The sequence below is a fragment of the Thrips palmi genome, unplaced genomic scaffold (genome assembly GCF_012932325.1).
Source record: "Thrips palmi isolate BJ-2018 unplaced genomic scaffold, TpBJ-2018v1 HiC_scaffold_15, whole genome shotgun sequence".
Classification (NCBI taxonomy): domain Eukaryota; kingdom Metazoa; phylum Arthropoda; class Insecta; order Thysanoptera; family Thripidae; genus Thrips; species Thrips palmi.
Window position 1 is genome coordinate 6,343,537 of NW_023144624.1, and position 13,693 is coordinate 6,357,229.

The following is a 13,693-nucleotide window of genomic DNA, read 5'->3' on the forward strand; positions in this document are numbered from 1 at the left end:
ATGAGCCGCATCAACGGCAAGGACCCCGACGCCCCGCCCGCCAACGACCTCGCGCGGCCCGTGGCCGACCTCAAGTAGGTCCCTCTCGCGCACCCCGGCCTCCGCGGCACGGCCTCTGCGCTGCGACTCACTGCTCTGCCTGCTCCAGGGCGGCGCTGGAGAGGGTGTCCGCCACCATGGCCGCGTCGGGGATGGACATCGGAGCGTCGCCGGCGGCCTCGGGCCCCGCCGCAGCCGCGTCCCACAACGCCGAGATCCTCGCCTTCCCGCCGAACGACCCCATGCTGGACGGGCCTCCCTACGTGCTGGCAGTGAGTACGACGAGGACGACGTGCGCGTGGCGCCGCGACTCACACTGACCGCCCCGACACTCCGTGTGCTGCAGCCGACGGCGGAGACCCCTCTGGCGCTGGGCTCCGCGCCGAGCCACAGCTACAGCCAGGGCCTGGGCGCGCCGCCGCCGATCCAGGCGCCGCCACTGAGCAAGGACGAGCTGGCCGCCGTGTACCAGGCCGTGGCGGACAAGGGCGTGCAGCTGGACCTCGCCGCCGTCAAGGGCGGCTTCATCCCCGGCGCGCCCGGCCAGCCCGCGCCGCTCAGCCAGGTGCCCGTGGGCGCCGACCAGTCCGGCTACTACTACTACTTCTTCCCCATCCGCGACCTGGCCGACAAGAACCCGCAGAACGCCCTGCAGTCCCCGCAGCAGTTGCAGGCGCAGCAGCAGCTGCAGCAGCTCAACGCGGGGGTAAGCACGCGGCCAAATGCGCAGACAGCGCCGCGAGGTTCCTCGTACTAAACGCAGCTGACCTGTGCCCTGTGCAGCCCTCGGGAGGGGGCGAGATCGACAAGGAGACCGCCATGGGCATCATGGCGTCGCTGGCCGGGGACCCCAGCGCCCTGATGCAGGGCAACGACGGCAACAAGTCGGTGGAGCCCCTCTTCATGGCCATGTCGGGGTTCATCGGCATGACCCTCATGTTCGTCATGTCGGTGCTGTTCCTGCCCAAGGTAAGCGAACTGCCGCCCGTCGGGTAGGCAGCCCATTTGGCTGGCCGGTGCGGCCGAATGTGGCGTGCCCGGCGCCTCGACCACTAACAGTTCCTCCGTCCGCCAGTGGGGGGCGCTGCGGTCGCGCGGCGTGACGGCGCTCAAGCACGCCCCGGACGAGCTGGCCTCCCTCACCAAGCTGGTCGTCCAGTCCATCGAGGGCAAGGACTGCAGCGAGCGCATCGCCTGCGAGGTGGGCCGCGCCGTCAGGACCATGCACCTGGGCAACAAGCCGCTCAAGTAAGAGTTTCCCCAATCTGTGCCTGTCTCTGTCACTTGTCTGCCCTGCATTTCCTGGTGTCCGCTAACTCGGTGTATGTTCAACTCGCAGGGTGCTGGAGATCATCCTGCCGCCGCACCTCAGCAAGCAGATCAGCCACATCCGGAAGGCGGTGAAGAAGGCCGAGAAGTGCAACTTCATCCCGTGCAAGTACCCGGCCTGGTACTCGGCCAGCACGGCCAAGCCTCCCTTCACCATCACCAAGCCCACCATCTTCAAGCCCACCGTCTTCAAGCCCACCGTGTTCAAGCCCACCGTCTTCAAGCCCAGCATCTTCAAGCCCGGAATCTTGAAGCCGCTCATCGACAAGCTGCCCACCAAGCTGCAGCCCTCCGCCACGTCGCCCAGGCCCATCGATGCCCGCAGCACGCCGCGGTCCAGGCCCTTGCCGCAAGTCAAGCTCATCCTCAGCAAGAACAACGAAAGGCCCAACAACAATAACAACAACAACGTCAACAAAAGGAAGGGCCCCAAAGCTGGCGCCCCCACCGCGCACCCAGCCAGGGACAGGAGTGCATCCCCGCTGGATGAGGAGGTTGCTCCCACCGCCGCCGAAGTCTGAAAAGTTCCCAAAGAAGACGCGTCGCGTCGCCGAACTGCAATCATTAATTTATTTGATTAGTACTTTAAGACGTAGTCATAGAGTGGTTGTGTAGGTCACGTGGATTAACCAGCTGGCTTGTTTTTTCTTGTGTCAGTGTTCCTGAGCCCATGGCGCTGCACGGGATACTGACATTGACTTCTGAACAGGCCACCTGGTTGATGGGCCCTAGCGGTGCTTAAAACTCGCGCTGGAGGCTGGATAACCTTCCATTTTGGAGGAGAAAGAGTGAATGTAATTTATTTTTGCGTGCTTGTTTTGTGGAATGCTTGTGAAACTCCGAAGTGGGATTGTTATACGAATAAATCCGTCCGTATGAATGCTTGGCAATATTATTTACAAACAGTTGGCACTATTTACAAAGATTTACAATAATGGTAATGCAGTAACAATAATCTTCGGTAAAATGCACAATGCACAACAGCATTATTTCTTGACACTTACAAAATAAAAAAATAAAATACTTTCAACCACCTTGGGAGGGATGATCGACAAAAAACAGCAGTCTTTTACTTTTAATGTCGTTCAAGGAAACAGCACTGACGCCTCGCCTGTTGGCTCGGATCGATTGGCGGAGCACTATGACTAGAAAAACCCACAGCATGGCTACTGCCACCCCCAATATCACATTGACTGCCCAGGCGGCCCTGGTGGATCAGCTCCTCCGCGATGTCCTTCGTCCTTGTGCGAGAGTTGCGGGATTGTGCGGGTGTCTCCGTTCCAGCGGAGAAGTCGCTCAGTCCAGCTCCACTTTACCCGTGTTTGGCAGCAAGAAGCACAAGCCGCCAGACGCTGGAAAACAACATCCGAAATGAGTTAAGACCTCGTCAGAGGGTTGGGTTAGGTTCTGTCAGGGGTTCAGTCCGCTCACCGAAGAGCATGGCGGCGAACAGCGCGATGGGCAGCACGCAGTTGATGTCGATGAGGTAGCTGAAGACGAGGTTGCCGAAGAGCGCGCCGCCGCGGCCGAAGGTGAGGGACAGCGCGGCGGCCATGACGCGCAGGTTGGTGGGGAACAGGTCCACCATGACGCAGTACACGGTGCTGATGCCGAGGCTGGTCAGCGCCTCGAAGATGCACGACAGCACCAGGTTCTGCGTCGCGTTGGTCACGAAGTAGAGGCCCACGGCCACCATCCCCGACACCACCAAGCTGAACACTGCAAGGTTTACGCAAATGATTGTGTGTTTCGGTTCAAAGTGGCTGGACCCTTTACGAGGCGCTCCGCGGCTTACCCAGGAAGAACTTGGCGCCCAGCCTGTGGACGCACAGCGGCAGCCAGAAGCTGGTGGGGATGCAGGCCAGGCCCACGATGAGGGTGTGCAGGAACACGGAGTCGTCGATGTGGTTGGGGCACGCCAGGGACTCCGTGGTCTCCAGGACCGCGCCCGACACCTCGCACACCGAGGCCCTCTCGTCGGGGTGCGTCTTGGAGAAGGACTCGAAGCGGTCGAACAGCTCCGGGAACCACATCATCAGCGTGTAGTAGCTGACGGGAAGAAGGTTAGAAACGGGAGCGAAAATGGTAATCAGTTTGCAGAGTCAGTGAAGTACCTGGTGGTGAGCCCGAACTGGATGAGGCAGGTGAGCACCGTGTAGTAGCGGTGCGGCGGCCGGCACAGCTGCTTGGTCTGGTCCCACACCTCGATGACCAGCAGCTTGATGTCCTTCGGCGTCCGCAGCGACCGGATGCTCTTGATGCTGACTCGCGAGGTGGTGCTCACCATGGACATGGTGCGCGACCGGGGCTCTCGCAGGCTCCTCACCTGCAGCACGACATGTAGCTTTAGCCACAGTGCAGGGACATGCTGGGGAGGCGAGCTGAAGCGACACTCACCGAGTACTCGCTCTTGGGGCGGCCCGTGTTGGTGTGGAACATCTCCTGCAGCACCTCCAGCGCCTCCTCGTACTCGCCGCACTCCAGCAGGAACTTGGGGCTCTCGGGGTAGACGGCGAGCCAGGCCGCGATGACGAGGGACGGCAGCGCGCACACCGCCACGAACAGCTGCCACGAGCCGAACACGAAGTAGTCGTTGACGATGCGCAGCGGCAGCGGGATCACCAGCCACGCGATGCCTGCAAGCAGCGGGGCGTTAGCGGGGCGTTGCAGCGCGGTCTGCGGTTCGAGTACCGACGGCAGCCGAGGACTGTTTCATTTTACCTGGGAGTAGGATGATGCCACAGGTCCAAAACAGCTCCATCCAGCACAGGATCTTCTCCCTGTAGACAGTGGGCTGAAACTCGCCCAGGTACGGAAACACGATCCCCATGGCGCCCGTAATTCTGTAAACATTGGCCATTCCAGATGAGTACTTTCCTTCGCTCACCATTCCGAAACGGCAAGGCGAAAATGGGACATTGGTGTAAGCCTACCACTCACGCGAATCCATTGAGGAAGCGCAGGAACATGAAGAGGCCGTAGAACTGCGCCACGGAGCTGGCGATGCCGCAGACGCCGTCCATCACGAGGGTGGCGATCAGCACCACCTTGCGGCCGCGGGTGTCCGCCAGGCAGCCCCAGAAGTAGGAGCCCAGCACCATGCCTGCGACCCCCAAATACCAGAGTGTTCATTCCGTTTCGCTTTGCTTCGCTACTTTATTTCTCTCGAAGGCGGACGCACCGAGCATGGGCGCCGCGTTGAGCCAGCCCTTCTTGGGGCTGTCCATGTCGAAGTCGCACTGCGCGGCGGGCAGCACGAAGGACAGGATGGTGATGCCCATGGCGGTGTCCAGGTACACGAGGCCGCACAGCGCCATGAGGCCGTAGTGGAACCGGCCGAAGCCTGGGAACAGCGCGAGGAGCGCGCCACTCAAAAACCGTTTTTGGCGCCATCTATCGGTCATTATCTCAAGTAGCGCGGCAGACGGCGGACCGCGGGCCGCGCCAGACGAGGCGCAGACGTGGCGGTCAGCGCCGCCAGGGCGCCGCCAGTGCCCGCCCTCTACTCACCGGTCTCGGTGACGGCATGCTCGAAGGTGGCGCCGCCCTCCACGAAGTCAAGGCCTGCGGGATGGGGAACAACACACGTTACTCAGATTGAAGCTGTCACTCCTCTGACCCGGACAGCCTGACCGACGCAGCGTAGGGCACGCCATGGGGCACGCCGGTTACCGAACGCAGGCCGTTTAAGCGCGCCCCCCTTTGAACTTGACGAAGGTGAGGAGGACGACAGCGCGACAGCGCGGCTCGGCAGCCCAGCCGGCCAGTCCAACCCGATAACGCCCCGGTACAGACAACGACACGGACGAGGCGGCCGCGATTCAAATCCCGTGTCAGATTCCTTTTTTCGGCGCCAATCGGCCGCACAGTGACGACCGCGTGCGTGCCCCCCGCGCCTCTCGCCCGACCCGAACCCGGCCAGTGCCGAGGCCGAGGGCAAGGGCAGCCCGACTTCCTCCTGTGCGCCGCCTGACTCACCCATGTTTTGGTTGGGGTTGTATCCGGACGTGCGTCCTGCGGAGCGCGGCGGTTATCGGCACGCAGCGGAGCGCGCGAACCCGGGGGCCATTCCCAGCCGAGACTGCGGGCCCGCGGGGCCGCGGGGCCTACCTGGTTAGAGCCGATTTGATAATGATCTCGACTCGAGTGCGGTCGCGCGGCCGCCGTCTGCGATTGGGAGGCCAATGGCAATCGGCGGAGTGTCCTGCAGGTGCAGGGTTCACTATCCCGGCCAACTTCCTAGTGGCGTGGGGGCGTCAGTGGCCGCCAGTGGGAGTGGGTGCATCCTGCGGGTATTTTTCCAGTCTAGAAAGTCGATGGTCATCGAGGCAGACAGTGTCTCAACGCCTTTCCTGACGAGAAGACAACCGTGTCTCGTATGTTCACGAATGTGGGAATAAAACAAATCCTGAAACGGCGCGCCGCGCCTTTGGCCGGGGGCCGCGCGACGTGTATTGCGCCGTTATTCGCACGACGAAGCCCTCTATCGCTATCCGCAGCGGAGCGGACCTTCCCCTGCCCCGCCGAGGGCGGCAGGCGCAGTAAATCCAAATTGGCGCGAACCGTGCCGCTCATTTACATGCCGTTCGGTCGGCATTGACTCCCTTTTAGTGTCGCAGCCAAACGGCCCGCCGGCAAGCCTGCTGGGCTGGGGGCGCGTTGGCCGCGTCCACGTTGCGCCTACCGGGCCCAGCCAATTTGTTGCCGCAGCGCGCTGAAATGCGACGAGCCAATGTTGTCCCGCTTTTTCGAGCCCTCGCCGCGCGCTCAGTGACCCCATTCGCTCTTGCGATCGCGCTAGCTCGGCCCGCAAGGCCACAGTGTGCTGCCCATTCAAGAGGCGGTAGGCAAACAGCGGGCCTGCAGGTCACTCAAACTCCCCCGGCTGCCCCTTCCACCCCCAGGTATTGAGCAGCGAAGCCGTACGACGCGCCCCCTCCTTCTGTTTCTTTCTCGTCCCTCTCCGCTAGGCCGACCAGCCTGACCCTCAATCCAAGCGCCCCCGCCCGCCCTGCCACCCTGCCTCGCCCCGCCTCGCCCGGCCCCAGCTGGGACGCCTGCAGCCGCTCCGGCGGAGACGTTTGCGCCGTCCAGACAATTAAGCTAACCACCGCGCCTTTCCAGACAGCCCCATCCCTCTCTCCCGCCCCCAGCGAACCCCAGCGTCCCTAGCCACCCCTAGCGGCCCGCAGTCCTCTCACTCCCAGCGCGAACTCCCGGACCGGCGGCGGCTGGACTATGGAGGCTGGGCTTTCTTGGCCGGGCAGTCACAGGGACTGGAGTTCACCGGCCAAAGGCCTTGCAAGGACGGTGGCACCATGATGGACTTTGACGAGTTTTCGATTCGGATGGCTCTTTACACTTCACACTTGAAAAACTAAGGCGTGACGTCGCGCTTTATCCTGACAACTCTGTGCTTACAGAACTTACGGTCTTCTAGAAGCGTACAGTTCTAATATTGCGCTTAAGCTTTTACAACGAATCTCTGTGCTGCCCCCAGAGACAGACTGGGAGCCTTTTTCATACAAAATATCCGGCTTGCAACCTCACCGCCTGACACCGAACTGGGTCTGTGGGTCCGCCGGCCGTCTTTTGGCGAATGAGACTGGCCTCGACCTCGAGACTATTTGGAAGAGATCCACATGCGTGGCGGTTCATACCGGTTGTCCACGTGCCCGGCTGGGCTGGACTCTACCTGACTACAGCACCGCGCCGCCGCCGTCGTCAAGCAAGGCGACGTCCTGGGCCGGGCCTCGGCTCTCACCTCTGTCACCGAACGCGCCGTAGTGGAAGGAGGGCACGGCGAGGTGGTGCATGGGCAGCAGGGGCTGCGCCTCCAGTTCCAGCAGCCCCCTGTCGGCGCGGCCGCCGTCGGGGCGCTCGGGGCTGGGGCACTCGCAGCTGGAGTCCAGGACCATGGCGACGGCGCGACGGCAGTGGCGGACGGCGGTCTAGTTCAGCGGGACGACTCGTCGGCGAGCAGCATTCGCACGGCTGGGGCGCCTCGGAACCGCCACCGGCACCTCTCACATAGCGACCACAGTACAGTGCTGTGCCGAGAGGGGCACAACCCGGACGTGGCACCTCGACTTGGCCAACAACAACAACAACAACAATGGCAAGACGCCGTGGTGCTCGCGGCCAGCGGGTCCGGCGTGGACTGGCGGGAGGCTGCGACCACGACGGCCAGCCCGGCCACCCGGCCAGCACCGCGATGACACGGAGATGATGCAGAGCAGGGAGGGGGCGGCGGGGCGGGCTGACCGCGTGGACCGTCAGCTGATAGGGAGGGCGGCGCGTACACTGGGCCGCGTGCCCGGCCGCACGGCCGCACGCACACGGCCAGGACGACGTGCAGCAGGCCGATACCGTTTTCGTGGCCGTCTCTCTGGGCGGTAGCGAACACAGGTGCGAGAGAGACAGAGCTTTGGAATGAGTGAGCCCGGCCAGCCCGGCCAAGGAGGGCGGGTATCGGCATGGCCGGCATGGCATAGCCGGGCGAAGGGCGAAGCAGGCCTGCAATAAGGCAGGGAAGGCAAGGCAGGGGGAGGCGCGCCTAGGCGTGGAAGCCGCTTAGGAGGCGTCGCTGCTGTGAGGGACACGATGACAGGGAGTAGCCAGCTCTGTTCATCCGCCCCCGTCCTCCGCGTCCTGCCCTCCGCGTCCTGCCCTCCCCCTCCCCGACAATCCTCTCTAACTAAAGCCCCGCCGGGGTGGCGCCCCCTCCCCCCGCCGCGCCGCCCCCGCGCCGCCCCTGCCCCCGGCGCCGTGGGCAGCGTTGGAGGGCGCGGCGCATCGCGTCGCCTCGCCAGACCGTGGCCGGACTTTGTCCCGTGACTCCGCCAGCCTCCGTCAGCCACCGTCGGCCCGCGTCGCGATGCGTCGCCGTGCTGCGCCGTGCCCGCGTGCCGCGCTCGCGCCGCGCGTTCCCGTGTGTGAGTGTGTGCGTGCGTGAGTGCGTGTGACATGGCGAGGAGGCGCGGAGCAGCGTCCGCCACCACCTGGGCGACCTGGGCGCACCGGGCCTCGGCCTCCACCAGCGCCGCCAGGGCGACCACGTCGCGCCGCAGCAGGCGCCCGGCCCCCGAGTCGGCCCCCACGTAGCGCGGTAGCGCCTAGCGGCCGGGCAGCCTGCGCACCACAGGTCAGCACAACAGTTTCGGGGCCTCGGCCTCGGCCTTGCCTTGGCGAAACGAAATAACTGCAGAGCGGGCACTGCGTCGGCGGGGCGCTTTGACGCGTGAGACAGTGCCGACCCCGCGATTCTCGTTGTTGTGCATTGCGCGGCAAGGGTTGGGTCGTCGTGTCCGCGGTGCCGCCACCACGTCGCCGTCGTCGCCGTCCTCCACGCTTGGCCGCGCGACCCGCCATAAAATGTTGCACACTGTCTGCCCGGTCCACCGCGGACTCGGATTATGAGACGCTGATTACTCTTTCACGTCTTTCACCGATTACTCAGAACGGACGCGCAACAGCGTAATGCATAAGACAAAACGGTCGAATAAAACAGCGGCCGCCGCACACTTCGACCCTGCGAGGACCGCGACGACGACGCGACGACGGCGCCGCGGGGTTCCGCTACATTGCCGCGGCCGCTCCGATAGAACACCAAAAGAGATGAAATCTGTCCGTCGGGGGAGGGGAAGGGGTGGCAAGGCGCCTGCCAGGCCGACGGTACTCCCGTGGGGACGGCGGGGGTGGGAGGCGCGGGGGCGGCGCGGGGGCGGCGCGCGGCCCGGTGACGGATGCGCAGCCGTTTGTACTCGCTTCCGTTGACACCGCGGCTGCCGCGGCGGAAGCTCGTCTGATTGCAATTTGTTTAATTGGAGGCGCTGAAAACAGAGGCGCTGCGACAGTCTGCACAGTCGGCGCGGAGTAACCTGAGCCTGGCGGCCTGGCGGTGCGGTGCATGTCGCTTGTATTACTCCGCGAAAGACGATCGCGATGGCTTTGGATGCAAGCCGCCCCCGCCGCGGCGCGCCCCGCGCCTGGCCACGCTGGCCCTTGCGTCAACACGGCCGCCACTCCAGCATCGATTGGAGAGTGGCAGAGTGGCGCTGCAGCGGCAGCGCGCCGGACAAAGCGAACGCCAGGACCAACAAGTTGCTGCCCCGTCCTCCATCAGGGCTCACTTGCTGTCGTTTTTTTCTGTCTCGGCTGTCCGCGCGGCGTGCGGCTCCAGGATGGCGGAGAAGCTCCACGAGTACGAGGGCGTGCTGGGCCGCGTGCACGCGCTGCGGGACCGCGTCCGCGGCGTGCTCGACGACTGGCGCGAGTCCCGGGGCGGGCGGCCGCTCGGCGAGTGGCTGCTGGCCATCATCAAGGAGCACCAGCCGCCGAGGGAGGAACACACGCCAGTGGAGCCGCCGCCCGGCATCCTCGGCGACAACTACGCACACATCTACAGGTGCGCCAAAGTCTCCAATTTCGTTGTCAAAGTGTCGACGAATTCTATGTTGCTGCCTTTTGGTGGTCCTTGCGTCCAACACAGCTGTGGTTAAAGGCCTGCCTCAACGTTCTGGCACACCTCACCTAACCATACATACTTTGGAAGCGCGGACTTGCAAAGTTCTCAAAATGTCGAAAAACCCATTCATGGTGCATATTTATTCGAAAACAGAACAACGAAATAACCGGCCGCCCCTTTGCAGACGGAAGACCCGCGCCGAGCTGGTGCGTGTGTCCGCCGCCGTGATGGGCATCGAGTTCTCGTACGCGGCGGAGACGGCCTTCGTGTCGCCGACGCTGCTCAAGATCGGCGTGGAGCACAAGCACATGACGCTGGTGTGGGCGCTGTCGCCGCTCGTCGGCTTCTTCCTCACGCCCGTCCTGGGCTCCCTGTCGGACCGGTGTCGCCTGCCCTTCGGCCGCCGCCGGCCCTTCATCGTGGTCCTCGCCATCGGCGTCCTCGTCGGTAAGTCGCGCTGCGCGTTGCGCCGAAACGCGCCTATTTACTCACCCACTGCTTTCGGTTTACGACCGCGAGTCTATTGATAGATACGCGAGACTCGGCGAGACGGCTATCCGCGCCACCGAAAGAGAACGCAAACACGGGGTGCGTGCGGTGACCCCGCGCGGAGGGTCGCGGGTTCGACTCCCGGTGGCGCCTGGCAGCGTGCGCGTCACGGCCCGATAGTGCTTTAATTTGTCGGAGCGACTAGTTTGGGCGCTGAGCGATAACGCGGCGCTGACCCCGCTGCCTCGGTATCTACATCGAGTGCATCGAATTTGCGTCGGGCGGCGCGGCGGCGCGTTTTCCGCGGCTGGCTTGTTGACGGCGGGCCGACGGGCCGGGCCGCGCTGGAAGCCTTGCGCTGAGCCGATAACGCGCTGCAGCCAGATAGGGGAAAGGACTCGGCGTTTCCACTGGGCGCGGAAACTTTTTCCCGGCCCACTGTTTTTATTCAGAGTGTTAAAATGGTTGACTTTCCCGGCAGGGCTGATACTCGTCCCCAACGGCGAGGACATGGGCCACTCCATGGGGGACTACTACCCGTCCAAGGACCTCCCCGCGGCCAACCGCACGGCGCTCCTGGCCGCCGGGACGCCCGTCAACGACGCACAGTACTCGCATCCCTGGGGGGTCTTCTTCACCATCCTGGGCACCGTGCTCCTGGACTTCGACGCCGACGCCTGCCAGAGCCCCGCCCGGGCCTACCTGCTGGACGTCACCGTGGCCGGTAAACTGGTTGCCCTGGCCCACTGCCTGGCCAGCTGGCCAGACACGCGGCCCTTGCTCGGCGGGAGCCGCGGACGCCAGCACACCAACAAAACGAAACAAAAGCAAAACGCTCTACCTTGAACCTGGGACTCTGCGGCTCCCTCGGCTCGCGCCGCTCGGCCCAGCCCCTGCGCGACGGCCCTGGCGACGGCCGGCCGCGGCCTTGGAGTGACCTTGTCCCGGAGCGAGTGATAATGTTGTCACTCGACCCGCCGCTCTCGCTTTATTTTACACGTTCGCCGAGAGAGCCGAATTTCAATCCCAAAGTATTTTTTACGAAGTTTGCCTATGTAGAGACTGGCTGAACTGAGTCAACTGCTGCCAGACAGAATTTTCCCTTTTCGGAGCGATCGCTCGGAAAAGGCCGGGCGCGTGTGTGTTGGTGTGTTGGCATGTTGGTGCGGTCTCGGCCGGCTGCGGCTGGTTGCGGCTGGTTATCGCTCAGGCGAAGCAGGCCGGGTCCGAGATCGAACGGCAGCCGGCCGAACCCCGCGTGGCTGGCGTTACTCGAGCGGCAAGGAAACGGCACGCTTTTATTTGTTGTCATTCCATTCCAAACAATGACTATTAGATCGGCACTTTGCTTATTGATGGAAGTTATCGTCCATACGACATAAAAGCACACGTCATGCGTGACAAAAAAAAATCGGGACATTCGGGCATTGAATCATCGTCCCTTGATAACCCCGGTATCTCTAAAGCCTTTGTCTCAATGACTCATCTGCATCAAGAAAAATGCTTAGCAAGAAACAGAGGTTTTAAATTTGCATACTTTTTTTTCAGAGGATCACGCTCGGGGCCTCAGCACCTTCACCGTGATGGCCGGCCTGGGCGGCTTCCTGGGCTACGCCCTGGGCGGCATCAACTGGGACGCCACCGCCATCGGTAGGCCGTCTTTTCATTTTGTTTTGTTTCCCAACGAGTATTTGAACCCGCGCGGCGCTGCGCTGTGGACGCGTCGTTGTTAGTGCACGCACTGCGCACGTGATTGTGTTGGCGATGTTGAGCGCGGTCAGTTACAGTCTACAACGGCTAAATACGGGTTGCGTCATGCCCACTCCCCCGCCTCCCCACCCCTTTGTCACCTAGTCCCCGCGCGCCGCGCGCCGCGCCCGGTCGCCGCTGAGATATCGACGCTGCTGCCAACCATGGCGGCGATGCCCACTCCGCACATCCGCTCCGCACACCGCACCGCACTGCCCGAGGCACTGCCCCACAGGCAGCGGGCCGCAGGGCCCCCGGACCAAGTTCAGGGCAGTGCAGCGGGGAGCCCCGCGTCCCCGTTGCAACACGCCCTGCAGAGCATGCTGGCCAGGAAGCGGCGCGGAGTGACGTCTAACTGTTCCTGGTATCAGCGTGTTGATGTTGACGAGCAGGGCGAAGGGCCCGGCGGCGGCGGCGTCATCGAGGAAAACCACTCGATTAATTAAACTAGACAAATATCGCGGTTATCGACTGATCGGAGAAGCTTCCTGAAAACAGGCGGGTCGTGTGTCGCGATGACTCGGCGCGGTGCACTTGTTGGCGTTGAGGCGGTGCGGCCCTCGCCGCGGTCCTCGCTGTGACCACCCCGATGGCCCGGTGCCTCGCAGTGCCTAGAAGTGCCTCGCAGTGCCCAGCGAGTAATCAGATTACTGTAATTAGGGCGAGCTGCCTCTGCCTCCGCCGCCAGCAGGCCGCCTGCCCCTGGGGAGCCGGGAGCCGTCTTTAACAAGGCGGCCCGGCGCGGCGGCGGGGCGGCGGGCCGTATGCACGGGGCGGGACGGGCGGCCGGGCCGCGCCGGCAGGGTAGGCCGCCCAGCCGACGCGCACGCCCGCTCGGCAGCCCGCCCCCGCGGCGGCGCGGCTCAGCCGACAGGCAGCGGGCAACGGCCGTTCGGACGAGATCCGCGCTGTCCATCGAGCCGAACACTGGCTGTCACGTGGGCGGACATGGTGAAGCTCGCGCGGGAGCGAGAGAGGCAGAGAGAGAAAAGTACTGCGTTAATTAGGACGGGGTGGATTGTAAGCCGCAGTCCAGAGGCACTGAGGCTCTGCGTTCTTCACAGCTCGGCACGGCTAGTACCAAAGTACCAACACCGGCCACCTCGCTCGGGTCTATATATTTTGTTTCATACACAATTTTAATTACTATCTTTGGAATGAGCCCGCATACTACCCCGTATAAGGAAACCGAACGAGTATTGACTGAGAAATTTGAAAGGGAAAAGAAAAATATTTGAACTCTACACCCCCTCCCCAGTCTTAATGGGGAGGCCTCCTGCTTTACTTCGGTGTTCGGGATGGGAACCGGTGCTATCAGGTACCTGGGGTTAATCCCGTCAGCGACTCTAAGCGTTCGCCGGGGGACCCAGTAGGACCCCAAAGCTCAGGCAGCTGGGTGAGAGCACCCAGTACGAAGCTCTTTGAGGGGCGGGACGTAGAGTGAGACGACAGAGAGACAGAGAGAGACTCAGACAGAGAAGAGGTTTGGTGGGAGCTTTTTGTTTTCGTAGGGTTGGTTGTGTACCCCATGGTACCCCCACTGTCCGGCGCTCCCGTACCGAACATACAGCGTTTTAGGCCAGCTTCAAAGGACTTATCATCGCCTCCCCGACGAGTCAA

The 13,693-nt window shown here is 63.1% G+C and overlaps 3 protein-coding genes across 3 annotated transcripts in view; 2 read left to right on the forward strand and 1 right to left on the reverse strand.

Moving 5' to 3' along the window:
• LOC117641130 lies at positions 1 to 2,248 on the forward strand. Its single transcript, XM_034378247.1, has 6 exons — positions 1 to 74; positions 149 to 311; positions 386 to 745; positions 823 to 1,008; positions 1,115 to 1,287; positions 1,379 to 2,248. The coding sequence occupies exons 1-6, from the start codon at positions 1 to 3 to the stop codon at positions 1,887 to 1,889; spliced, it is 1,467 nt and encodes a 488-aa protein (XP_034234138.1). The 3' UTR covers positions 1,890 to 2,248.
• LOC117641073 (synaptic vesicle glycoprotein 2C-like) lies at positions 2,245 to 5,484 on the reverse strand. Its single transcript, XM_034378178.1, has 10 exons — positions 5,347 to 5,484; positions 4,879 to 4,932; positions 4,550 to 4,711; positions 4,309 to 4,471; positions 4,090 to 4,211; positions 3,766 to 4,004; positions 3,483 to 3,694; positions 3,164 to 3,417; positions 2,800 to 3,087; positions 2,245 to 2,720 (listed from the first exon to the last, which is right to left on the reverse strand). The coding sequence occupies exons 1-10, from the start codon at positions 5,348 to 5,350 to the stop codon at positions 2,665 to 2,667; spliced, it is 1,554 nt and encodes a 517-aa protein (XP_034234069.1). The 5' UTR covers positions 5,351 to 5,484; the 3' UTR covers positions 2,245 to 2,664.
• The window catches only part of LOC117641131 (proton-associated sugar transporter A), a 12,488-nt gene continuing 4,162 nt past the window's right edge, over positions 5,368 to 13,693 (forward strand). Inside the window, exons 1-5 of the mRNA XM_034378248.1 lie at positions 5,368 to 5,481; positions 9,551 to 9,775; positions 10,020 to 10,282; positions 10,806 to 11,048; positions 11,873 to 11,974. Coding sequence (XP_034234139.1) covers positions 9,552 to 9,775; positions 10,020 to 10,282; positions 10,806 to 11,048; positions 11,873 to 11,974 — 832 coding nt within the window. The 5' untranslated portion in view covers positions 5,368 to 5,481; position 9,551. The remainder of the gene's footprint in view (positions 5,482 to 9,550; positions 9,776 to 10,019; positions 10,283 to 10,805; positions 11,049 to 11,872; positions 11,975 to 13,693) is intronic.

Coding starts and splice junctions, on each gene's coding strand:
- LOC117641130 (XM_034378247.1), top strand. CDS start 1: ATGAGCCGCATCAACGGCAAGGACCCCGACGCCCCGCCCGCCAACGAC. Junction 75..148: donor CGGCCCGTGGCCGACCTCAA/GTAGGTCCCTCT, acceptor TGCCTGCTCCAG/GGCGGCGCTGGAGAGGGTGT. Junction 1,009..1,114: donor CGGTGCTGTTCCTGCCCAAG/GTAAGCGAACTG, acceptor TCCGTCCGCCAG/TGGGGGGCGCTGCGGTCGCG.
- LOC117641073 (XM_034378178.1), bottom strand. Junction 4,712..4,878: donor GCATGCCGTCACCGAGACCG/GTGAGTAGAGGG, acceptor CGCTGTTCCCAG/GCTTCGGCCGGTTCCACTAC. Junction 3,088..3,163: donor GGGCGCCAAGTTCTTCCTGG/GTAAGCCGCGGA, acceptor TAAACCTTGCAG/TGTTCAGCTTGGTGGTGTCG.